Below are 27,985 nucleotides of genomic sequence, written 5' to 3' on the forward strand. Positions count from 1 at the left end.
GTGATTTACAATGAAATATGTCATGTCCGATGATTTGATCCATGTGGTATTCCGAGTGCTCATTGCATATGCGCGATCTCGTCATGAACCGGAGCGCGCTCCTCGACAGCAAGGTTGAGGCTCTCGTAGTCAACACAGCTTTCAAGTGCAAGCGGGTCCAAGCGTAGTGTCGAGTCAGAGGAACTACTCGCCCACCGTAACACACATTCAGCCGGATTTAACTCAGTAAAATCTTCTGTATGATCGGGGGACACCAAAACACAGTATGGTCCGGGAAACCAGACATTTATGGGTGGGGAATTTACCAGAAAATGTACGAGAGGAAAAAATTATCGAGCACTTCAAACGGTAAGTGACGATTTGCTGAGAGCGAGACAACATCCAGCAATGTGCTTCGTTCAAGTGTTTGGGGGAAAACAATAGCAGCGCACCGGTGCAGAGTTAAACACCTTAAACGTGTGCCACAACTTTCGCAGCAACGCTGCTATTGAGTTGGCTTGTTTTGGCTCACTTAACGTACGCTGGCTAGTGAGTTAGCTTTCGAGAGTCGCAGTCGTCGCTAGGTTGCTAATTAGCACGGAGGGTCGCATACAAGCGCGTTACTTGTAGCTGCATTACTGCTGGCTTCGACTTGCGTTAATTTGCAACCCAGATGTCAGTAGCACTATGGAAAGGTAGTAACGTTTGTTGCTTGGTGGTTGAGAAAAATACTGAGAGCGAGCTGAATGGGCTAAATGCTGGCTGTACTACTAAAAGCATTACAGTGGGTGTTGTTTTGAGCTCGGCTCAGATGTCATGAATGTCAGGCGAGCGGTGACCGTCAGTGGCTGCTTCTAGGAGAAGTCAAACAATAGCAGTGTGGGGATACTTTCAAGACGAGTGTCTTGGAAAATGTTCAGGACCAACCTGCAAACGATCATTTATGTCAGTCTATGTGGCGACAGTTCCTATTACTGCACCAATAGGACGTTTACGTTAAGTTTTCAGCCGAGAAGTTTGTGTATGGTGGTGAGGTGAATATACTCACACACACACACGGGCTGTTTTGTTTAGTATGGCAGCAAGGCATGATATTCAGTGGTAAAAAGCATCTAGCGTTCAAAACCACCCACATACCCGAGGGGTTTAATGTCCATTTCTCACCTGTACGGATTCAGGTAATGCGAGGTAGACTGTCGTTTTTACAAGTTACAACCTGGCTTTGGGTGGAAGGCATAACTAAATCTGAATAACAAGGTTTGTTGGAACTAAATGTTGCGAATCTGTCTTTATCTGAAACAACGTGGCCAGATTGCTCCCTCAGTAGTGACATCGCAATATCGTGTATTACACCAATACGTCCGACTTTAAAGTCGGTTTCTTGATTGTTTATATCGTCCCAAAACATAAATTATTATCGCATACATCTATAAAAGGTTGGAAATCTAAATATACCCAGCTTTATCTGCGTACATACAGTATAGTCACGTAAAGCTAAACTAACGTTACATCGCAAGTCTAAACTACATGATTGTTTATATCGTCGCAAAAATGTTAACTCACTTATATTATCGCCCAGCTATATGCGACGAAGGTATTATAAACATTAACGTCGTGTTTTTCTGTAAATCCCCTTAAAACAATGTTAGTTACTGTAAAAAGCGCTATACGTATAGGATTGACTTGACTAAAGGCTGTATAACGACTTTATTGACCACATTCATTACCTACACGTATGCATATAGTCTGTCAGTCACATATTTGTACAAATAACTTACAATCGAACCACACAGACGTAGGCTTTGAAAAATGCAGGTGTGAACGAACTCCTCATAATGTTGTTTTTGTGTGGTTGTATAGCCTGTATTGTGCTGGAGATGTGTAGGCTGAACATCATAACAATACATAGCAAGGCATTACTTTGCGAGTCGAGCACACAGGGAGGCAGGCACTAGTATGAGAGAACCTACATATAAGATTTGTGCAAATAATGTATTCATTTTAGACGAACCGCTTTGTTGTCTCAACGGCAGGCTTTTGTTCACATGCCTGTCTATTTAGATTTGAATTGTGGTAATAACGGTCGCCCCTTGAATGGGAACTAAATTAAAACACGCTCATGCTCAATTGTGACGGAATATTAAAGGAGAAATAGTTTTCTGTTTTATACAGTAAATAGATACAGATATATACATTTATGTAAATAAATGGAACACATTTATGTACCCCGAAGTGATTTGTGTACGGTGTCTGTCAAAGCTCAGGTCAGTGCAGTAGAGGTACTTATTGAAGATGGGGGACGCGAGAATGAATAAGCAGTGTGAATAGGTTTGTAAAATGGCGACGGAGATTGTGTAGTGAGTGTGAGAACTGGTGTGTCAGACAGCTGCTCACCTAGATCAGGCATTTGAATGCCTATTGTTTATTACACATTTTCATATTTTGCTTACCAAGTGTTGTTTTAACCCCCATGTACGCTTGTCATCTGTTTACCTATGTTTTGTTTATTTCTTTGATGATTGACAGCAAATTAATGTATGGTAAGTTATATTTACATGAGGCTTATACAAGCACCATATTTCAAGAATTGTACAGTAAAAATTAATGCACGTTTGTTAAACATGTCCAGAAGAGGTAAATAGAGCAGATCAAAACATCATAATGACATGTCAAGCCTGAATGATTTGACAAAATTATGACATTTGGCTGAATTATGACATTCGCATAGGCTATACATATTGTGCAGCAAGATGCTATTTTGCAATTCTGTGGCGCACCAGAAACAGGCCATCAAAATCTGATATTTGTTTTGCTGTCATAATTATTGGATGTATTCAAATGAAAGGAGATATTACTGGCATATGGTTGATGCTACTCATACAGTGGTACATTTTTGTGTGATGATGCAGAAGGCAGGCTGTTTTTATTTGAATAGCCTTATTTACATATTGCACGAATGACTGGCATGCAGGTTTGTTTTCACTTAGGCTTTTTCACCTTCATCTAATCTGCCCTTTGCGGATTGGCAATATGTATGATGGTTATTCATATCAGCATAATTGATTGCTTGCATTTGTGTTGTCTACAATTAAATACCTTTTCTGCTATGTTTTGCTTTTTTAGGTATGGACGTGTGGAGAGTGTCAAGGTGCTCCCAAAACGTGGATCGGAGGGTGGAGTGGCAGCTTTTGTGGATTTTGTGGACATTAAGAGTGCTCAGAAAGCTCATAATTCTATCAACAAGATGGGAGACAGGGACCTACGCACCGATTACAATGAGCCAGGAACTATTCCCAGTGCAGCTCGAGGCCTGGATGATAGCCTGACCATAGCCACTCGTGGGCGGGATGTTTCAGGGTTCACAAGGGGGGCAGGGGGCCCGGTGTATGGGCCCCCTGTGTCACTCCACAGCAGAGAGGGACGCTTTGAACGCAGACTAGACGGGTAAGTGGACATAGTTTTTCTGAAGGCAGGGGGACCATTCGTTCCTTGTAACTCATCTCTCCCTCCCAGTTATTTCCGTCATTAATTGGGCTAATTTATTGTTTTGGGGGCGGGTGACATGAGGGAAATTAAGAGAACACACTGGAGGGTATTAATTTGGGCATCACGCTTTGATGGTTGAGGTCTGTCATCGCTCACCGTGTAAAGCGAACCAGTTTTGAAGTTTGTCAAAGCATGGTGAACATGCACCAAAATTCATTATCAGTATGTAGAGATTAGCGTGCCTCTGCATGGGGATTCTCTCAGAGTTGGATATCGCTGCGAAGAGAATCCAGGGCATGTTTCGGATATCAAAATATTCCGGGATTTCTGGAAGCGAGAGCGAATCCGTGACCGCGGCCTTACCTGGAATTGCCCTATTCTGGAGTACTGTACCGCCCAAGGTGGATTAATGGGTTACATCATGTGTTTTTGCTCTTGTTATTGTAACACGATTACGGTGTTGATCAATTAAGACCCATTGATTGGTAATTGGATTATTGAAATGGGTGGTTTAGTTCTTTCCGTTCCATGATCTGGAGCGCTCTGGATGGAATTCTCTGGATTATTAATCACACTGGATTAATACTACCCAATGACAAGGATATTCTATCACTACGGTTTCTTTTCTCTTTTTTTCGGGATTATTTGTGGTGTTAGGGTTTGCCTTTTAATTACATGGGAGACATCTGCCATTGATCAACATGGTAGAATGTGACAGAAACGCAGTGAGCAAATCTCTTTATTTATTCATTACTTATTTCTAGACCATTTAAGTTCATTTTTGCTTTTTTTCCCCCTAAATCCCAAAGAAAAAAAATTGGATTTAAAGTAGCATTTGGTCTAATAAACTGAAGAAAGAACTGATTTTTGGATCCACACAGTAAAGGATGGAGGTATTGCTATTGTGGGGCTAAAGACATCTCGGTTTGGATGTGAAATATGCCTTTGGATTACAAAGCCCCATAAAGGATCTGGGACTACAGCAGACTATGGATACATTACAATTAAGAAGAAAGTCGGTTTCTCCTAATGGACCATTCCAAAGCCAATGGATTATTGATCTCTTTTTCCAAACATAAATGAAGATTCCACTGGGATTTGTAAAGCATTGATCGAAGAGTTGACTTGGATTATTACCATTCACAGCAATGAGAACATTGGTACCTACCTTGTTCTGTTGGGATATCAGAGAAATGAACTTTTCAGCTGTAAGGAGGTGGTGGGATAAGATTCCAAATAACTGAATCAACTTTTTTTTTAAATGCACTGAAGAAGGATTTAAAAGGACAGAGGCATCATGCAGAAAAATTTTACGTTTTCATATTTTTAAACGTCTACAGAGACATTTCGCTTCAAAGGACTAATGAAAATAAAGAACACAAGTAATGCTGTATGAGGAACATTATGGATTTATATTTTTGGACTTCTTTCTCCAGCCTGTTTTTGATCTGATGGGATTTTTGCACTGAACTGAGTTGGACATTCTACCTCCTGACTTTTACCTCCATACGCTTTTCCCATATTGATATTGACTTATTTTTTAAAATGCATGGATTCTTTTTGGCCGAACTATTAAGTTGGATCCTGAAAGATAAGGATTACTTCGTTGGTTTTTTTTTTTTTTCTTCCCATTTTTACATTCTACATTTTTAACCCCCTTTTTTGCTCACAAAGTTCTGTCTCCCTAAATTGTATTTGGAATTGTAGGTCGGGTTACCGCTGTCTGAAAAGGTTGGTATGTTCTGCCCTGTGTATTTTAGCTGTTCTCTAACCCCTAGTTTGATCCCCTGTCTTTTTTTTCCATCTCCCACTAACAGATGTAGCTGTTAAACAGGCTGTTTTTAGTAGCTTGTTGGCATTTGCAGATTTCTACCTCACTTTGCTGTCCCTTTCCTGATTCTCACTCTTTTTCACACTCCCTGGCTTTTTGCCTCTCTGCTTTACCTACGTGAATAATTTGAATATTGTTTGAGGCTTATCAAGAAAAAAAAAAGGTTCAAATGACTTTAAATAATACAGCAAAGCTAGCCAAACACATAACAGCTCTATGAAAATGAAGGAGATGGCAAATGAGCTGTGGAGTGTTGTGATGCAATGTGTCGCCACTGTTTGTCAGTTCTTGTGGAAATTACAGGAGTGTACTATATGTACTATAAAGGTTGATCACAGTCAAGTTACACAGCTGGCTTCACTAAACAAAAGCATCTTTTTCTAATGGAAACCAAACTTATTTAAATTAACTAGGTCAGATTTGTTGCAACATGCTCACTGTCAGGACTGACAAATACTTATTCTGGAGAAACTGCATCTCAAGCTTTTAATGGAATTTGTAAAGTGTTATTTCAGCCTTTTAGTGGTTAGAAATGACAGAATTTACTTGTATTATAAATAGCTAATATATTAATGTGTAAATCTGCTATGTTGCTTGGCAACCATGCAGTTATTAATGGTCAGTGCTCAGTATAATTTGCGAAATAATAATTTATTTTGATTATCATTATTATTAATAATAAATGTAACTGTTGTTAGCTCTGTTGCAATATTAAACAGACTTTAGGTACACTGCTTCTTGTAGTGCCTAAGAACAATTCTTAACCGTGGTAATATTATTGTAATAGACTACCTCTCATAGGTTAGGCTATTGGTATTAATATTTTCTATTGTACACTTAAGACTATTCAAATTTGAAAAAGTAAATGAAACAATTTTTATTTGCAATTTGATCATTTATATAAGTTTAAATACCCAAAGATTTATTATTGTAAGATATTGAAAAACTGGCCGGTAGATTGACTGATTTAAAACTGTTACGTGTTCTATAAAATTAGCAGAACTCATCAGTATATAATTTTTAAAATATAAAAATTAGTGCTGTCAAATGATTAAAAATGATTATCGCATCCAAAATAAAAGTTTTCATTTACATAATATATGTGTGTGTACTGTGTATATTTGTTATGTGTATATAAATACACATGCATGTATATATTTAAGAAAAATATTACATTTATATATTAAATATATTTATATATAATATAATTTATATATATATATATATGTATATGTGTGTGTGTAAATATTTTCAAAATATATGCTGTATGTGTGTGTCTTTTATATATACATAATAAATATACACAGTTCACACACATTATGTTAACAAACTTTTATTTTGGATGCGATTAATCGTTTGACAGCAATTTAAAAATACATGTAGGTTTTTGACTCATAAAAGGGTTGTAGAATGATTGCAGTTATGTTTTAATAGTTTGAAAAGGGCTACTGAAACTGAAAGTCTTCTAGTGTTTCAAAATGGCTATTAAAGTGAAGCTAGCTTAGAGTTTAGCGTGTCATGGCGTCCCTTTTACTCATTCCTTTTCGTTAGGGTTTATTTTGTTCCTCTTTTAAAAAAAAAAAATGGTTTGGAATCACTCTTCACATGAATTATTATTCTACAGCTTGACCAGAACAAATGATGTTGGAGCATATTATTGTAAAAGACCTTTATTCCAAAATAATGATATTTTTATAACCTGTGGCTTTGATTTTTTTTTCCTTTGAGAATGACTTCATTGTATTCATGAAACCTCATTCCTTTTAGTTAATTAAATCACAAAATGAGGCAGTAATACACGGTTATGTCATTCTATCATTGAAGGGAAGTAGGTTGTCTAGAATTTTTAATTAAAAGACATATTTGCTTTATTATATTCGTGGTAATACAGAAGAAAATCTAATTGGTCATCTCTAAGTGTAATGTAATTGCAATTTCTCACTAAAAAAGACAACAACAACAAAAACGGTAGTTTTATGGATTAAAAAAATAAAGTTCATTTTAGTTATCTAGCAAATTGTAAATGGAATCTCCTGATTTTTTATTTTTATTTTTTTCTGTACCCTGTGTAACTTGGAATGTGACTGACCATGGCATGCATGACTTTTGTCATGCATTATTTTCTTCCCCTTTGTTTTCAGTATGGATTCAGTTTGATTTCAGAAATGCAAAAAGAGTAAATTGCAAAAGCAAAATCACAAATGAATAAATGAACCAAAAAAAAAGTCCCAAGTTGTCCTGACCTGGTATCAGTATTTGTATTGAATGCTAAAATAAAAGACAGTCCAAGACAGCATCTTTCCAACATGCACTTGCAATCTATGTTTTGTTTAAGTCACTCTTCAACGCATGTCACTTGATTCGTATGCCTGTCAGGGATGAAAATAACATTCATTTCATTCTTTCCATTTTTCTTTGCCATCCTCCATCCCTTTCCTTGTCATGTAGGGCTGCGGAGGGTCGGGAGCGGTCTTACGATCACAGTGCCTATGGACACCACGAGCGTAGCAGCAGCAACAGCAGTAGTTTTGATCGCCAACGTCACTATGAGACTGATTATTACAGAGAATCTAGGGACCGGGCCCTCAGTGGAGCTAGCGGGAGTGCCAGTTCTGCCAGTGGCAGCATTGGAGGCGGCTCATCAGGGGCCAGTGTTGGTGTTGCAGGGAGTGTTGCAGGAAGCAGCGGTGCTGGTGGAAGCAGTAGCAGCGCTGCTGGAGTAGGAAGTGGTGGCTCGACACCAGGAGGCATTGTCTACTATGGTTCACGAAGCCGGAGCCCTACTCGTTTTGAGACTACAGAGACTCGCTATGAGCCCCGTGCCCGTGAAGCTTTCACACTCGCCAGTGTGGTCCATCGGGATTTATACAGAGAAGAAAGAGGCAGACGAGGAGAAAGGACATACCACCACAGTCGCAGTCGTTCACCACACTCTTCGCAATCACACAATCCATCACCACAGAGGCTGCCGAGTCAAGCAGCACGGCCGGCACGCTCCCGCAGTGGTTCAGGATCCCGCAGTCGTTCCTCCAGCTCTGACTCTGTCAGCAGCACCAGCAGCAGCGGCAGTGGCAGGTACGTGCAATAAAGCATCTTGGTGCATCTCTTTAGCATATCGATGGCAGTATATTTAAAATAAAATCTTTATATGTTAAAGGCATGGTTCACCGCAAAAAATGAAAAATCAAGTTGTTTGTGAATTTATTAATTTTTTTTTTTTTTTTTTTCCCTACTGAGCACAAAAGATATTTTAAAGAATATTGGTAACCAAATGGTTTCTAGTCCCCATTGGCGCATTTTTTTTTTTTACCATACGTTGAAAGTCAAAGGGGACCTGTTTCCCATATTCTTCAAAATATCTTTTGTGTTTTATAAAAATAATTATAAAATTATAAACACACTTTTGCTAGAAAATGATGGCATATGATGCACATTATAACAGAGCTTTCAAGAATACCACAAGTCACTTTTGCAATTTCATCAAAACCTCATCTGTTAGCTAGCTAGATAGCATTATCTTTCTGAAAAATCAGCAGAATTTGCAGTATTGCATTTTTGTTTCTTGTAAAGAATATGTACGAAATTCTTATTTGCTGTTTAAAATGTGCATTTTTCAGTGTTAACATACTTTATGAAATATGCATAGGCTAAATGAATATGCATAGGCGAGTAAATCATTTGTAGGTTGTGGCTCTGTGCAACCCTCTACGGACACCTTGGCAATTGAATCGCCATTGGCTAGTAAGGTATACTAGGCCTATATATATATATATATATATATATATATATATATATATATACTCTGTGATATACTGTATATGTTTGTAAAATGGTACATCCGGAAAACCTGGCAGTTCATAAAAGCTGAAAAAATCCAAAGGAATTTTGACAGGAAAATACAACAAAGAATATCGTTTACATATAGCGCGTCAATTCTGCATGTATCTAAGACTCTCCTGCTCTCTCTGCTCACCAAAGCGACGGCAAGTTGTGCGCCGCTACACTAGAGTTTACGGTACATCAACTACAGGTGCGCTGCGCATCCATCGAGATGAACTGAAAAATAGCACAGATTAGGGATGGGCGATACCTCTTATTTTATTTTCGATCCGATACCGATATTTTCAAGCCCAGTATCGTCGATATCAATACTGATACCTCTAAACTAAACTCTATGAATTATTAAAAGAATATAATCAGTAATTATACTCACTTAATATTAGATTTTAAAGCCATGATTTTTTTTTTTTTTACATTTCATAGAACTCTTTTTGATTACACTGTCAGAAATAAAATATACTAAAATTGTATTTTAGCCGTTTACTGTAAGGGCAGTAATCTCAAAGGTGCACCTATACCCCTAAAAGGGAGCATATTAGTACCATACAAGTATGCATGCTTTAAGGTTAGATAAGGTATACCTTTGAGGGTACCTCAAGAAAAATAAATAAAGTACTATTATTATTATTATTATTATTATTACCATGGTAAATTTGTGGTTACTGCAGCTTTACTACAAATACTGTGGTTACTGTAATAAAACCATGGTTCATTTTTGTAAAAGGTTGCCAGGCTGTTGTACCCCTAAAGGTGAAACTTTAGCATTTTTTTTTTTCTGTCAGATTTATTAACAGCAATTACAGAACATAACACAATCTATTTGAACTTTCAACAACCAGTTTAAATAAATTTACTTGCACAAACCAGCCTATTTAAAATAAATATTACATGATGTACACAAAAGTTTGGGGTTAAGATTTTGTAATATTTTTTAAATAAGTCTCATGCTCACCAAGGCTTCACTTATTTGAACGAGGAAAAAAAAATATATATATATACATACATACATACATACATTGTGAAATATAATTAAAAATAACTACTTTCTATTTTAATATATTTTAAAATATAGTTTAAAATGCATCTTTGATCAAAGCTGAATTTTTAGCATCATTACTCCAGTCTTCAGTGTCACATGATCCTTCAGAAATCATTCTAATATAATTTGCTGAAACATTTCTGATTATTGCATATTTGTGTGGAAACCGTGATGCATTTTTCAGAATTAATTTTATATATAACGATGATATGTAGTAATGTAATAATGTGGCAGTGGTTTCTTAAGATCTCCTTATGCTTCTGATGCTTTTGGGAAACGCATCCCTATTTGAACAAGCACTGTGACTGAGCCATGCGTCAGCAGCGAACGCTGTCTGTGATTGATTGGTTCTGTCTTTCAGCGTTTGCGTGTTCCGATGAGCAGGAGAAATGGCTCTATCCATCACAATTATTCGCTAATATAGTCTATTTTTCCACTTAGAAGCTTATTTTATGCACCAAGTTTCTTGATAAATAAAATTAGTGGTTAAAAAAATGCACTTTAGAATCGATATTTTTATATGGGGATCGATCCTTTCGATGCAACATCAGTATCGATACTTTAGGATCGATCCGCCCATCCCTAGCACAGATCGCTTGATGGAGAGTGAAGCTCTGAAGCGCTCAGAGTGTTCGGCGAGTGAAAACATATCTGTGCTAAACTTATACTTAGCCTCCAAGTCGCACACTGACGAGTAAAATCTGAAAATTTATTAGCCGGTTGCTAATATTAGACATCATTTAGTCGCCCAGAGTGAAAATTTAGTCGCATATGCTTTTACTCTTTTACTCTTGTACAGCCATTGATTAACCCTGTAAATTCATCATAGCATGACAAAGGCGGTCATAGTAGGATACTTCCCAGTTGCTAAATTGCTGATCTTTGGACTCAATCCACATGCTCATGTAATGGCATGTGATAGCTTTGTTTTTGCTGGTCTTGGTGATCCCCAAGATTTTTTAAGTGGTTGATAACAACGGATACTGATTTCAAATCAAGTAGGCTAGGTAACGGTAAACATACTTTTGTTGTCGTTCATCATTGCTTATCACCCAGTCAACCTTTACTGTTTTTAAAGATTCTTGTTGCCTTTTCTTTTTGTATTAAATAATCACTAAAGGCTATAGTATCTATAACAATGTACAAAGAAGAATATTGTTATGTTAATCCGCTTTCTACTAAATTGATTACAGTTCTTATTAGTATTCACCCATTTCAAGTCAGTAAGTAGTAGATGCACCTTTGGTCTGTGTGGAAAGCTTTCTCTCACATGCGGCCACCCAGATCTTTCCTCCTCCTTTTTTTTTTTTTTTTTTTTTTTTTTTTTTTCTTTTTTTTCCCCCCTGTAAAACTGATCAAGCCCGGCAGATTACATAAAGATTGTTAGTGTACAGTGCCCAACCTTTTGTTTATTTAACTTTAACCCTTACTTGTGTTATAATACATTGAGTACATTGATTTTGTTGTACTTCAATCAATCAAACCTCTCAACCACACCGGTTCTGTCTATTTAACTATTTATGTGAATTCTAAATCAAATTAACTGCACTAGTGATATATGTGTGTATATATATATTAGATAGAGAGAGATATATATATATTAGATAGATTAATTATTTTTTTTTTACATTATATTGTTCTAACTTTAGACATTAAAAAATCTGTTTTTTATTTTCTGAGCCATTTCTGCTGATTTTGTGCTATAAACCAACAAAACTTGAAAAAGTCCAATGAAGAGAATACTACTTATGCAAACTATTTTTCTCTCATTCCTGACCCAGTTGCAGATTTGGCTTCGAGCACTTTGAGTCGGCATATTGGGATGCCCTGGAGCGGATATGTGTGTAAGCCATAACTGCTCTGGTCAAGCATTGCCTCCAGCAGGCTTTGGACTATAACTTTATCTTTGTGGGAATCTCTTTTTATCCTTGGATTTTAAAGTGTAGGAAATGTTTCAAGACAAATATTTAAACAGTTATAGATGACCATATCAAAGGCAATGCATTTAGTTAGTTTTCCCCCTCTAAACATTTAGCTTTTAAGCATATCCAAAGACAGAAGCCTTATTGTTTTTGTCGATGTATAAATCTATTAATCAGTGCAATTCAGTTCTTTAATATTTGGTTCATTTTTTTTACTTGTGTTTATGGACAGCATAAATACAACCTGGGTAATCACCTGCATGTTAACAGCTGGGTGAAACTGAAATTCATAGACTTCTTGGCCTGCACCTCTGTGCTGTTGACTCTTTATAACCAGGAAATATGGAAATGTACTAGTCGAGGTGCTTTCTCAGTAAATCATTACCAGTTTGAGGAAGTATTTGGAAACCAGTTTTAACAACAATGACATCATACTTAAATGATCCAAATGTTGAGAAAGGTGTCTATATAATTTTCAGTATTTTCAGCTGAACTGTTCATTAATGACAACCCCAATGTTACAGAGTCATGAAACTAAAGTTTTTTTCACACCAAGACAGATATTTGGTATGATAAACAATTTAAATTAATTTCAAAACAGCGCAAACATTCGCATACAAACAGCTATCTTGTCCCTCTATTCTTGTATTTAATGTTGTTTAATAAATGGCAGATTTGCAAAAAAATTTTATTGTGTACCATTTGTCCTGTGTAATACTGAATTTTTGGGTTTTCATTATTCAGCACGTTTGCTGTTTCTTTTGTGCATGTCTGAACTGACAAATCACATGCAAACCGTGTGTCTTGGTGACAACAGGCCTTAAAACATGAGATGTTAACTGACCCAGTTGATGTTGTGTTCTTTCACTCTGTGATGCTGAACAGGCTAGACACTGGCTTAAGGCATTGGGTCAGCCATCAATGACTGATACTTCAGAATCATTTGTGTGCAAGATGCATTTTGGGAGTGATTGACAAGTGGCCCTGTGGCTTTAGGACATCACAGACCTTCACTTGTAGTGAGATGTGGTACATTTGCATGGCATAAATTCTGTGGAGACTGGACATAGGTCATGTTAAACATCCTTTTCTGCTTGTTTCTATTCTCCTTTAAATGTTGTTGCAAGGCCAACTGTTACTCTCTCTCTAATGTCTTTTAAAACTGTTATATTTAGAAAATGCCTTCATTCTAGACACAGCTGGTCCATGAGACAAAGCTTGTCTCTGCTAATCATTAAGTAGTAGGAAACACCAAAAAACTTCCCTGGGATTGAATCCAAAAGTGTCTGTTACCTATTCGTAATGTTGTTAAACCTATAAATGAATAAGTCAGAAATGGAAAGGTTTTTCTGTTGATAACTAAGGCTAAATTTAGCTGAGAGATAATCACCCAGAGGGTGAAAATGTTCTGCTCGTGATGATTTTATGTTTGGTGCACCATAGTAATTAATATGTATAAATACATTTTGTTTGTTAGAGCATGCACCAAACAACCGATTTTGTGTTATTTTGCTGCAAGCTACAGGGTTGGCTTCCATAGGAATTGAGTGCCGTTTTATATTTATATTTGTTTGTTGACTAGTAAGGAAATCTTGAGGGTGCCTTTTTCATTTTCTTTGTCTCCAATATTCCTTTTTTTGAAAGCAGAGTTGGTTATTTTATAAATAAGGGCCATTGTGCATATAAACGAAAAAAAAGAAGCGTATTGTTTTCCTATATGCTAGTTGTATTGTACGCTTCTTGAGGAGAAAATGCTGTAGGGAAATTTTAAGAAACAACGGCTGGTGTATTTTCACACTGCCCACTTGAACTCCCCCCACCCCCGTGAGATCCAGTTGGAACTGGAAATTTCTAGCCATTGCTGGCTCCCTGCCCACTCCCACAGGCCAGCCCCTATCAGCCGCACTTCTGAGAGCAAGAGCGAGTGAGAAAAGAGGGCAGTGCAAAGATGTAAACAGACAAAAGGAAAGCCATGTATATGGCTGAATCATTGAGGAAAGAAGTATCCACTGTAATTTCAGTGTCAGTTTTAGGCAGTTAATATATTTATATGTAGCATTTTAAATTTATAAGCATAGTGAAAGAAAGATGGATTTGTGTGTGTGTATGTGTGTATATATATATATATATATATATATATATATATATATATTATAATTATTATTCTTCCATTACAATTGTGCAAGCTACCAAATGACTGTATTTGAGTAGTAAGAACCAAGCACTTGGTTCTTTCTGTTCAAATACACTGATTTAAATTTTGAACAAATTTCAGCTTTTCATGCAGTCATCTGGTAGCTTGCACATCAGTGGCTATTTGGATACATAGAGAAATAAAGCATTAATTCACTAATTGAAACGACAATAACTAGCCTAACACCAGTGTAGTATTTATGTAGATTTAGTAGACAGCCTCATACAAATGAATGTCAGGTGTGCTTGCCAGTCCTTTCTGTGTGAGCAGAGGAATTAGTTTTAGATATCCACCTTTTTTTTTTCTCTGTAATACTCCATTGCAGCTGCCAAATAAGATTACCTAGACTGTGGTAGATACTTTCACTGTCACTGAGAGGCACTGTTTCTTTTTTGCAATACTGACAGAATTTCTTCACATTTTTTTTGCAATAGTGCCTCTCTGAGGTGGGAAAATAAACTGCATGAACAAACTGTATTAACTGTTACATATATTATCTTTATTATATGTACTATATGTTTAGTAGTTAGGTTTTGTTAATTCCCTTGAAGGATTCACCAAAAAAAAAAATCTTATGAGGCTATATGTTTGCCTATGTTGTTATCGATTGATAATCGTTCTGTTCTGAACCACAGCATTTTTATAGCATTATGTATTTGTTAGTGTTCACCTTTTGTTAGTCTACATTCTAAGCAGGTTTGTGTTTTTATTCTCTCGCAGTAGTGATTCCAGCAGCAGCTCCAGTGATCGGTCTCCAGCTAGATCTGTTCAGTCAGCAGCTGTACCTGCCCCTCCTGCTCAGCCCCTACCTTCATTGGACAAAGATGAACCTCGCAAAAGTTTTGGTATCAAAGTGCAGAACCTCCCTGTGCGCTCAACGGGTGAGGATTTTATGAAGTCAAAGTGAACACGTGCACTTTTCAAACAGCAAAACAAAAAACATTGCTCAACTAATTTAAGCATAATCTTGGAACGCACTTTGGCGAGACAGCATCTAAATTAATGTGATTATGCTCTCCCTATCAATTTTAGATACAAGCCTGAAGGATGGTCTTTTCCATGAATTTAAGAAACATGGCAAAGTCACATCAGTTCAAATCCATGGTGCCTCTGAGGAACGATATGGATTAGTGTTCTTTCGCCAGCAAGAGGACCAAGAAAAAGCTCTAAGTGCATCTAAAGGGAAGCTGTTTTTTGGCATGCAAATTGATGTCACTGCTTGGCATGGCCCCGGTAGGTTCCTCGCATTTTGTACAGTATCTTTAGTTGTTATTAGGTTTAGAAGCAGCATTTGACTCAACATTGTTCTCTAATCTATTGCTCCATAGAAACAGAGAGTGAGAATGAGTTCCGACCTTTGGATGAACGTATAGATGAGTTTCACCCCAAAGCTACAAGGACATTATTCATAGGAAATTTGGAGAAAACCACAACTTATCATGACCTGCTTAACATATTTCAGCGTTTTGGAGAGATTGTTGTAAGTAGACATTTGAAAGTGTGCTTTAAAAATTGTGCAAGTTTATAAAAACAAAGTCACTCTATTAACACTGCATATTTATATTATCATATAATATATCATATATATTCTGTTTTTACCAGGATATCGATATAAAAAAGGTAAATGGTTCCCCACAATATGCCTTTCTCCAGTATTGTGACATAGCAAGTGTCTGCAAAGCAATTAAGAAAATGGATGGTGAATACCTTGGCAACAACAGGTTAAAGGTGAGGATGAGATCAGATTATTATTATTGGAGTTTTTTTTGTTACATATAGCTAACAGCCAATCCACATTTAATACAAACATTTAGTATTTGCAATTATTCAAAAACAATTTTTACTTATAGGTTAAACAGGACATTGGTTGACTTAATGTGAATTTTTCTTTCCTTCAGCTTGGTTTTGGCAAAAGTATGCCTACAACATGTGTATGGTTGGACGGCTTGTCCTCCAGTATTACCGAACAGTATCTCACAAGGCACTTTTGTCGCTATGGACATGTTGTAAAGGTGATTTAAAATTTCTTTATGATTTAAAATTTCATTATTAAAATTTATGTATTATTGTTCTGTTCTCTTTCTTCATTAGAATAAATGCATTGCATTTTGAAGTTCACTTGATTTCTGTATATTACTTTTTTTAATTGTTTTTTATTTATTTAGGTTGTGTTCGACCGACTAAAAGGAATGGCCCTCATCTTGTATAATAATATAGAGTATGCGCAGGCCGCTGTCAAGGAAACAAAGGGTTGGAAAATTGGAGGAAATAAAATAAAGGTCTGTAATATAATATGAATTGTCCCACTGACAAACCAACTGTTTGTTTGTCTAACACTGTTAAATAAATTTGTTTGTAGGTTGACTTTGCCAACCAGGAAAGCCAGATGGCTTTTTACCGTTCAATGCAGGCATCTGGACAAGACATAAGAGATTTCTATGAAATCATAAATGAACGAAGGTGAGATGATGTATGGTAAAACCTCTTTGATTTTGTAGAATAATCCTTTCTTTTTCATTAATTTTGTTTTTGTTTTTTTTGCAGAGATGAGCGCCGGCCGCCATATCATGAGTTCACAGCTGAACGGGCATACTATGAGAATGTGCGTACCCCAGGTTCCTACACAGAGGATCCACGGCGAAAATATCCTGCCAGAAGTCGAGAGTTTTATTCAGAATGGGATCCTTATCAGGGAGATTATTATGACCCACGATACTATGATGACCCCCGTGAATACAGGGATTATAGAGACCCATATGAGCAGGATATTCGGAAGTACAGCTACTTACAAAGAGAGCGTGAAAGGGAAAGAGAGCGATTTGAAACCGATCGTGAACGAGACCACGGTCGACGAACAATTGAACACAATCAAAGCCCATCCCATCCACGTCGTCCTGCTAGTCCTGCTGCCTCCCCATCCCTTTCTGAACGTCCTCCCAGTGACTCTGAACATCATGTTTACAGCCGCTCATCTGAGCGAAGTGGCAGCTGCAGCTCACTTTCTCCACCACGATTTGAAAAGCCTGATAAAATTCGTTTGGAGAGGCACAATAGGAGTGATAAATCGGAGAAAGATAAATTGATTTTTGAGGCAGAGCGTGGAAATGGTGGAGAAAAAGACAGACGTGCTGGACGTAAGGAAAAAGGAGACAAGGACAGGACTGAGAAGCAAAAACTGAGGAAATTGAAACTTGCATCCCCTACTGTTCCATTATCAGAGCCAGACGTTGAACTTGACAGGGACACCAGCCCAGAGGCTATCTTAACTCTGCGAGGTAAATCCAGCAAATCATTGATCAAAGACAAAGACTACTCTGGAAAAGGAAAACTTGATCTGCCACCTTGTGTTGTCCAGCTGACAAGAGTAAAGGAGAAGGAAGGGAAGTTAATAGACAGTATCCTCAGTGAGAAACAAAAAACAAAGGTTGGGAGTGACCCTGTTCAGTCTCCAACCACCCCACCCTCTGCTGATCACAAGAGTATATCTTTCCGCATAGAGACTCAGGCTAGAGATTTCTTTAAGCATGGAAAACATCTCAAGGAGAAAGGCTTGGCTAGTCAAGTTGAGGTTGTGGATAAAGAGGGCAAAGTGAAAAACAAAAAATACTTCAAATCTGATTTTGCCTTTGACACCAGCTCTTCTGTGGATGCCGACCGCTTGGCTGCACGAAAGAGGCGCTTTGAGGAAACTTCTGGAAAGGCTGACAATTTAAGGAAGATAAGTCAGGAGGAGGATGAAATGAGGTTAAGGAGAATAATTGATGAATCGTTGCTGAAAGACATTGATTATGATAAAAAGATGCAACGAAAAGAAGCGTGTAAAAGAGAGAAAATGAAGCTAGAGAGGATGGTTACTGTTAGTACTACGAAAGAAGAGCTAGACACTGTAATGTCAGTAGGCCTCAGTCTAGACCTTCAGGCTCGACTTGGGGAACCAACTGAGGAGGCAACAGATCCCTTAGATAGCCTTGATCAAAAGACAGGTACTGATGGAGCTCAAAGTCAACCAAGTTTCATTCTTGCAGTCTCTGATGATGGAAGTATAGATATGGAATTTTCAAGAGACCAAGAACAGCAGCACTTAACTAGCTACCACGTACTCTCCTCAAGGCTAGAAAGAGATTCTGAAAGTAAAGAAAGTTTGCTCTCAGACATTGATCACTCACAGAGTTGCAGAAAACAAATGGAGCAGAACCGTCGCCTACAGCAGCAATTGCTAGAGTTTGATAAATCGGATAAAACTGAAAGCACACCCAGCACTGATGCAGAGGACTTTGAGCATCGAAGTCTTGTGCATGAGATAGGAAAACCACCTCAAGATGTAACTGGCGATTCACCACCCAGCAAGCGAAAGAAGTCAGAACCATTTGAATTTGATTTTGGCACTAAAAGACAGAGAGATTATCAGAGGTTCAGACAGATAAATGATGAACCTGAAAGGAGACTTGCTTCACTTCCAGGGACACCCTTTGCTGAGGATGCATCACAATTGCTGGAAAAAGAGCCAGATTCACCTGTGGCAATGAATAAAAATTGCTTGCATTTTGATGTATCAAAATACAATATTGGAAACGCAGTGTGCCAAGGGCTTTCATCGCATGCAGAGATTTTGAAAGTGAAAACATCAGTCACAGAAGAGGAGTTCTGTTGGGAGAGCAATATTAGGCAGGGCACATTGAGAGGAGAAATGAGCTTCCCCACCAGCATTGTTAAACGGGAAAGTATCCGAAAGCGTCCTGAACGTGAATTAGAACCCGGGGAGGTTCAGTCAGACTCTGATGAAGATAGTGAAAGCAGACACCTTTCACTAAAGCCAAACTCTTTCAAAAGAGAGCATGAAGAGAGGCTTTCAGATGTGAAGTGTTCTGAGTCACTAGAAAAGAATAAGTTCTATGAATTTGCGTTGGATAAGACCATAACACCAGACACCAAAGCTTTGCTTGAGCGTGCTAAGTCACTGTCCTCATCTAGAGAAGAAAATTGGTCTTTCCTTGGTCATGACTCAAAATTCAAAAGCTTTCGGAATAGCACAGACAAAGAGAAGTCTGAACCCACTCCAAGGCCTATTCCTTCTTGGTACATGAAAAAAAAGAAAATTCGCTCTGATTCTGATGGAAAGCTTGATGATAAAAAGAAAGATGCCAAGCCTGATGAACAAGAACGACAAGAGCTCTTTGCTTCACGCTTCCTTCATAGCTCTATCTTTGAACAGGACTCAAGGCGACTTCAGCACCTTGAGCGGAAAAATAATGACCCTGAAATTAGAGTTGGTAGAGATAGTATTACAAGTGATTCCCAAGGGGAACAAGTTGGAGCAGGAGGATCAGACCTCTCTCAAGAACCAAGAGTACTTTTTCATAGCCGTTTCTTAGAACTTCAGCAAAGAGATAAGAACCAACAGCTGCCAGTTTCAGAAATATTTAGTCTAACTGAGGAGGAGGAGGAGGAGGAGGAGGAGGAGGAAGAAGAGGAGGAAGAAGAGGAAGAGGAAGAGGAAGAGGTGGAGGAGGAGGAGGAGGAGGAGGAGGAGGAGGAGGAAAAGGCATTGGATGAAGAGTTTGGGCCTTCCCCCAATGCATCAGAAATTTCCCAGGAGTTAACAGTTAGTCATATTCCAGCTACAACATCACCAATGTCTCTGTCTAAAGTTTCAGAAACTTCTGTGCAGCATGACAAGCCAGTTTTGCCCTCTACTTTAACAAACAAAGATGGTCCAGAAATAGTGAATGAGCAGTCAGAAGATGCTCCAGTAGATTCTCTGCCATCAATTAGCCTAAAGGAGGAGAACACAGCTATTACAGTGAGTGCTATGCCCACTGAACCAATAATAAAGGAAGATGTAACTGTTAAAGAAGCTAATGAAAAGCTGAGCGAGTCCATAAGAGCTGTAAACCCAACTGTTGAACAGGATATTGATGTCAAACCTCCTACTCCTGGTGCATCTCTAAGTAATATTGAGCCAGAATGTGATCCTTTTCAGGCATCTTCTGCAACATTTTCAAAGCCCAGTGAGCCTCAAGAGATCGCAGAGCTTTCAGAAACAAAAACAGAAACTGTTAATGCTTCTCTTCACAACGTTGCATCCCCACTGGATGTGGAGCTGCCAGAAACGGAACCTGAGGTTGAACAGGTACAGCCACCACGTAAACAACCCAAGAGTAAAAAGGTAAAAACGGTCTCAACAACACCAATCGCTCAGGTTGCTAATGAGAAACCAGCTACACGAAAGAGTGAACGCATTGATAAAGAAAAGCTGAAAAGATCCTCATCTCCCAGAGGAGACTCTACAAAACTCATTGTTGACCCCAAAAACTCGGCAAAATCTCCAGTTCATGCAACCGATTCAGAGCAGGGCCTTGAATCAAACACAAGCCATGGCAAAACACGGCAGCGACGGAATGTGCGATCTGTCTATGCAACACCCCATGAGGATGAGGCTTCTCAACCAGGAAAAGAAATTGCAGAACCTCCTCGTTCAACCCGTAAGCGCTGTAGCGAAAAGGAGGCTGCAACACAACATATGGTAACCACACCTGGCAAGAGAGGTCGTCCACCCAAGACTCGCAAAAGAGGTGATGATATGTCTTCAGTTAAGGGAGATCAGACAAAAAATTCTGAGAGTGAAGATAATGAAAATAAGGAGTCAACAAGTAGTGGAGAAATATCTAAAACAGCAGAGACTTGGCGCTCTCCGCGATCCCAAAAGGGGCAGTCTTCACCAATAAGAGCAGGGCAAATTAGAAAAACATTGAAATTGGACAAAGTTTCAGGTAGCCCAGAACCCATTCAGTCAGACACAGCAGCGGTTGATGTGCCACCTGCCCTAGATCACCAGAATGAATCCAAAGATGAAACTTCAATGCAAGTTGGACAGTTGTCACAAGATACCAAACAACATAACATATCTAAAAGAGAAAAGGGACTTGCACATCCTGCTGAAGAAAAATCAACAGATAACAATATAGAAATCACTTCTGTAGAAAAAACACAGGCATTAGATCAGAAGAAAGTCAAGGCATCAAGGTCAACACGGAACACCAAATTGATGCCTGATGATAAATCTGTCAATGTTGTTAATCTCACTGTGGATACAGTTAAGGATGCCCTTCATTCAGGTGATAACAAAGCTGTATGTTTGGAAGGGTCTTTGAAAACCAAAACCACACAAATAATAAAAGAAGACTCAAACATCCCAATTTACCACAAAGAGGAAAATGTTCACAGTCCTGAGGAAAGGAGGAGACTCTTTCAGAAATGGAGCCTCCTACTGATCCTGTGGCTGCCTTGCTTGCCCGTCAAATGGAACTGGAAAGGGCAGTGGAGAATATTTCAAGACTTACAGATGAACAGCATCCAACACCTTACAAAGAGCCTCGTGCTGAACCAGCTACTCTAACATCACCAGTTATAGTACAACCTGCAGATGATGCAGAAGTAGAAAAGCCTGCTAATCCAGCAAGTGAAACTGAACTGGCTGCTGCAATTGATTCCATTACTGCTGAGGATATATCAGGTGATGCAGATGGATTCTCTGCTCCAACAACATACACAGCCCTCCTTCCCACACCAGAGACTCTTGTTTTGCCAGTATCAAGTGAGGTTATTGAACCTGTGTCAGACTTGACTGTAAAGACTATTGTAGAATCTGAACAAGGTAGTGTTATGGTTCCAGATTCTAAATCGTCTCAAACAAGTAACACAAATACTTCACTCGCAGAGTCTCCATTATCAGAGGCAGCCAAAAAAGGAGGAAGAGCACGACCAAAAACACCAAGGAAATCCAGAGGACGGAAGGTTACTTTGAACAGAAAATTAGATCTCACTGATGATGCAGTGCTGGAACCTGAATCCACTATTCTCAAACTTCCAGAATCTATCCCAGAAGAGATTCAAACTGCCAACCCTAAGGCAGCAACATCAGCAGCTACAGCAGCTGTAGTTACTGTTGCTGCTGCATGTAAACATGAAGCTACAGCTACAGTGACTTGTGACACACCAAAAGAGGCAGAACAGCCTGCTGTTGACCAGCCTGAACCTCAAGAATCTGCCTTCCACTCTGGGAATAACAGTCCTTATTTAAGGACAAAACAGCCATCTCCTGATCCAGTAGCACCTGCCCTTACTTCACCTACAACCTGCCTGAATTCACCTGCATCATCCAAGACGCCTCTCACGCCCCCTGAGTGGAACACTAGAACAGAGGAGAAAGGAATTCCACCTAAACCACAAGTTAGTGTGGCACTGTCTACACCAGGAGTTGGGGGACCCCCAGCAAATCCCCCCATGCCCCCTGACACAAAGGCCTCTGATATTGACCCAAACTCCAGCACACTGCGAAAGATTCTAATGGAACCGAAGTATGTGTCTGCTTCAAATAGCAATGCTGTCCCAAGTATGCAGTTCACAACCACATTAGCAGATCCACGGATGTCTGATAATGAAAATTCAGTTGAGGCTGTGCTGCCTTTAAAGACTTCTCTACCCGAAGACAGACCTAGCCCTGTAACTCAACTTGTACCCCGTACAGCACCAACCCAGCCACCTACTCTGCAACAATGTGAGTCACCACAGATCCTAAAGGAGAAACTGGCTATAACTTCCACCGCTACTTCAGTCATTAGTCGGATCCCTATGCCCTTTGATTTTGAGGACACTCCTCGCATCTCGTTAAGCAACCGTAGCTCTGGCATGTCCTTACCCAAGCAGAAGTATCGCACAGGCTTGAATGAAAATAGCAGGTATCACGGGCTCAACCTCTCTGATGATGGCGGAAGTGTTGGGCGCCCTGTTGTCGAAAGCACACATTGTAACACAGGGTCAAGTCCTGGTTTGAGGGTCAATACATCCGAAGGTGTGGTAGTTTTGAGTTATTCTGGACAAAAGACGGAGGGACCACAGCGAATCATTGCTAAAATAAGTCAAATCCCACCAGCCAGTGCCGTGGATATAGAGTTTCAGCAGTCTGTAACAAAATCACAGATAAAACAAGAACCACCATCTCACCCCTCTACCCCAAAAGGATCACAGACACCTACAGGTTATGGACACGCAGGGGTAGTATTAGCTGGCCAAAAATTCAGTGCTCAGCCTGTTATTTCCTCAATTAATCAGGAAAGTCCTAACTCTGAAAAATCTGAACCATCCTACCACACTGCTCAACAAGGAGGTTCTGTGAAAACCTTCCAACAAACCACAAGCCATTCTCAACTTCTGAGGTATGGTCAGTCAATTACACAGCAGCAGCATATTAAGAAAAATGGAGCAACTGAAACGGTTTCAATGAAGGCTGAGATAAAACCATCACAGACCTTCAATGTTAAACCAGTTTTAAGCCCACACCACCCATCTTTGGCAGGTAATCACATCTTAAGTCCAAGTGCTGCACATGAAAGGGTGGTCTCACAACCCAGGCAAGATTCACATTCTCCAAGGGCATCAGGCCATTCCACGTCACCCTTTCCAAAAGTTTGTCCTCCTACCAGCTCGGTTGTTTTGGGACCAACAGGTCCTATGTCTCAGTACGTGTCAAATATACACCATGCTGAGCAGTCGGTGATCATGCCCCCTCATAGTGTCACCCAGTCTGTGCCTATAGGTCATTTGTCCCAAGGAGATGTTAGAGCCAGTACTCCATCATTATCTGGAATAGGTTATGGAATCCGTTCAGAAAATCTATTATCATCACCTCGATCTGCACCTCCACAGCGCTCCACGACTCCTCAGCCTGCAGTGATCAGAGATGTTGTACTGAAGTCACATGCAAGTTCATCTGGTGATGGTCAAGTTGGTGGGGCCATCAATGATGATCTGCAGAGTCTCCCTCAAGGACTTCGTAGAGCTTCTGCACCACAGTTACAACCGGAAAGCATAGTAATGCAGCCTGAATTCAAAGGTCTGCATCACAGAGCATTGCGTCTAGATCAGTATGCCAGAGATGTGCGTCTACTTGTGCACCAGCATTTGACTGACCATTCAGGTGTTGTTGAAAGTCGCCAAACTCGAACACCAGAGGCAATGCAGTCGCCTTCACACATATCATCTGCTTCTTCTAAAGTTTCCCCTGTGGTAAAGAACGCTCCACAGACTGTGAGGGATGCACCAAAAGCAATGGAGCTTAAGATGCCACCCTCCCCTCACTCTGACAATAGGATAATAGGACACCCACCTGGCTCTGTGATGGTATCTCCTCAAGGAGTTCAGTTAATTCATCCTGGAAATGCAAACTCCATGTCTGAATACTACAGAGAAATGCGTGGCTTCCATCCTCAGTATCAAAGTCATTCAGTAATTGGAATTAACTTGGCTAATCGTGGAATAGCTGCGTCACAGGTGAGAGTTTGTTTTGTGCTCTACAATCCTAATTTGTGTATTACAGTTAACAATCATTAGCCATGAAAGTTTTTATTTTATTTTATTTTTATTATTATCATCATCTTGTCTTGATTTTAAGATGTACATTCTTCATCAGGTCTCACAAATTGATCATGGTCAGAGACACAAGGTTCCCTCTGTCTCCTCCATTGAGTCTGTGGGAAGTTTTGGCGAATCAAAACTTGATGGTTCTCACATTCGACACCCAAGCTCCATGGATTTGTCTCACATATCACGGGTTCAGGGTGAGACTGGCTCCCCCACTTACACTTCTCCAGTGACTATAACACCCAAATTGGAGTTACCCATCACCGTGCAGAAGGGACCTCAAGGACCTAAACAGATGCCACCGCCATCGTCAGCCAGTTCTCAGATGCGATCAGACTTTAAACTTGACCACACAGGACTTCGGTCCGTTGATATGGTGCAGTTGTTAACGGTTAGTAAACTTTTTATTTTTATTTATTTATTTTATTTATTTTTATTATTATTATTTCTATTTGTTTTTACATTCTATCAGAAATTCAATAGAAAACATTCTTTAGGTTGTAACAGAGTTTTTGTCTTCCTTTAAGCAGAAATACCCAATTATTTGGCAAGGTCACCTGGCACTTAAGAATGACACTGCAGCAGTACAGCTACACTTTGTGTCTGGTAACAATGTTCTGGCTCACCGTTCACTGCCACCGCCAGAAGGAGGTGCCTTTCTTCGCATTGCCCAGAGAATGCGCTTAGAGGCCTCACAACTTGAGGGAGTTGCGAGACGTATGACTGTAAGCATCCGGTCTACTTTTATAGCCCTTTCTCAAACCACGTTAAATCTAATTTATCCATATCTATCAAAACTAAGCAAAGCAAAATCTACTGAAATGTCAGGACAGTATTGGAACTTTAAAGGAATTTTTTTTTTTTCCTAGGCTGAAAATGAATACTGCCTTCTGTTGGCATTGCCTTGTGGACTGGACCAAGAGGATGTCCACAACCAGACCCATGCTCTTAAAACTGGTTTCATCACTTACCTGCAAGCAAAACAAGCTGCTGGAATTATCAATGTCCCAAACCCAGGCTCAAATCAGGTTAGTCCTCTCAAGAATGAAAATTACAGTGACCGTTATAATCATGTGCAGTACAGAGTTTTCCTTGAATAAAATAGCTTGGCAAGATGCTGATGTCTGACCACTCATTAAAGATTAGATGCTTCCATATGTGAAAATAAATAATTTAGCCATCTGCTGACTTAAAATTGTACATTCCACTAACAAATAATTTTTTTCCGTCTTCCTTGTTAGCCAGCCTATGTTGTCCAGATTTTCCCTCCTTGCGAGTTTTCTGAAAGCCACTTGTCTCATCTTGCTCCAGACCTTCTCAATAGCATCTCCAGTATCTCTCCCCATCTTATGATTGTTATAGCTTCTGTATAAGAGGGAGATCCCAGCTTCCCACACCAACATGCCAACACCAGCCTTTGGGACTTGACTTAGTTTTTTTTTTTTTTTTTGTACTCTGGAAAGCACCTCAATGTTAGTCAAGTTTACTCCTTTTTGGCCATGTATTCACTCTGTTTTTTGTTTTTTGTTCTTTCACCAGCCTTTTAATCCATTGACTCATTGCCGCATCTGTTTAACTGTGTATCACCTTATAGTACACAGAGATAAATGGAGCTATTTACAACGATCAATTCTCTGATCATTTTGTTTTGTTTTCTTTTTCTTCTTTTGGAGATTTGTATCTATGGTTTTTAAAACACTGAAGATCTTTGGGATTATTAGGACATGGGGTTAAGAAACTTTTTATTGATTAAGATTTCTTTTCTGAAGAATAATCAGACCAATCATTGCACTATGTTATGAAAATCAAAAAAATGAATAACAAGTTTGTACAAATTTGGTTATTGAAATTGTAATTTTACTTTATTACTTGGACATGCTTCATTCACCAGCCATTTTTGTGGTAGAGACTAAAAATGTTATCTAGTCAAAGTAGTTCAATTGAATTCCTTTGACACATTTTATAAAAACAAAAAAATAATAAATAATAATGTAATATAAAGCAGCTACTGTTCAATCATAAGTAAACAAGTTACTTCCATGTTATTTGTAGAAATGGCGCTCAATATAGTCCTTGTTATCTCCGAAAGGGACAAAATGTGGGAGCATTGTGAGTTGTACAGTTTACACTTGATGCCTCAATTGGGGATTGTATGTATACTTTTTTTGCTTTCCTCTTAATACTTGCAAAGTGAATCGGGCGAAGGCCTGGTTGTAAATATGATGTATATTTAAAGACATTCAAAGCAGTTGACAAGCATAACAAGATTGACAGCCTCTTGCCATCAACCGTGAAGGTGAACTGTCACTTACCACTTGAGTATCATTTCAGATTTTTCTTTTGTTGACGTTTTTGAAATCAATCCTGTGCCATAATTTTTAAATGGAGAAAACTAAATGAATTGAGATTCATCAAGTTTTATTTTGATACTTGACTTTGTATTTGTCACTTGATCTTTAAGGCCTGCTTTTACATTGCCTTGTTTTATGCTTTTTGTCCCCTACCTCTATTTCTACCTTTTTTTATTTTCATGTCGGTAACTATTGGGGGGATCTTAACTGATGATGCTGTCCTTAGGACCCCCGAGGTGTTAAATTCAGTTTTCCACTGTTTCTTTCTTGGTTTTTTGAACATACCTCTGAATGTCCAACAAGAACAGTGCAATGCAAGTGGTAAATATACTTTGTAAAGAAAAAAAAAACTGTCAGGAGACATGATGGAGACCAGCTTTTTTGGTCTGCTTTCTTGATTGGTGTCTCCTTGAGCCAAGATGTAAATAATCATTTTCATTTTGTGTTGCTTTTTTTTTTTCTCTGTCTTTGTTTTTTATGTCAGGGTCATCATTTTGTTTTGTAAGACAAAACAAAAGTATGTAAAGAAAACCGATGCAGAAAGTAAACCATGAGTCTTAGTTTTGCAGTTTCATTGGGTTACTACAAATTCTCTCATGGTCATTTTGAAGGCACTTACATTTTTGATATACAAATTTAAAATATCAAAATACCAAAAGAAAGAGTAAACAGATACAGCTGATCTTAAAATTTTGTCTGATTTATCTTATTTCATCATTTTGAGTGTATTTTGCGGTTCCTCTATGAGGACATTTAAAGATGTAAAATAAATTTTGTTTGTTAACACCTTTGCAGATCATTAAATGGTCATTCACTCTCTGCGTGTTGCTGGTTTTTGTGTTTGTTGGCTTTGCTCTGATATCCATTCACTATCAGTTTTACACTTGTTATACTTGCCTATCATATACAGTTTATATCATATTG

At 38.7% G+C, this 27,985-nt stretch overlaps 1 protein-coding gene across 1 annotated transcript; it reads left to right on the forward strand.

Moving 5' to 3' along the window:
- Nucleotides 1-124: 124 nt before the first annotated feature.
- spen (spen family transcriptional repressor) lies at nucleotides 125-27,880 on the forward strand. The gene is given in 16 exon segments (XM_058764565.1): nucleotides 125-348; nucleotides 3,103-3,423; nucleotides 7,745-8,371; nucleotides 15,012-15,172; nucleotides 15,324-15,524; nucleotides 15,620-15,771; nucleotides 15,894-16,019; nucleotides 16,190-16,303; nucleotides 16,457-16,570; nucleotides 16,651-16,751; nucleotides 16,836-21,520; nucleotides 21,523-24,620; nucleotides 24,760-25,101; nucleotides 25,241-25,435; nucleotides 25,580-25,738; nucleotides 25,952-27,880. Coding segments are annotated over 16 exon segments (10,611 nt in total). The 5' UTR covers nucleotides 125-265; the 3' UTR covers nucleotides 26,084-27,880.
- The last annotated feature ends 105 nt before the right edge of the window (nucleotides 27,881-27,985 follow it).

Source organism: Onychostoma macrolepis, chromosome 23, assembly GCF_012432095.1.
Source record: "Onychostoma macrolepis isolate SWU-2019 chromosome 23, ASM1243209v1, whole genome shotgun sequence".
Classification (NCBI taxonomy): domain Eukaryota; kingdom Metazoa; phylum Chordata; class Actinopteri; order Cypriniformes; family Cyprinidae; genus Onychostoma; species Onychostoma macrolepis.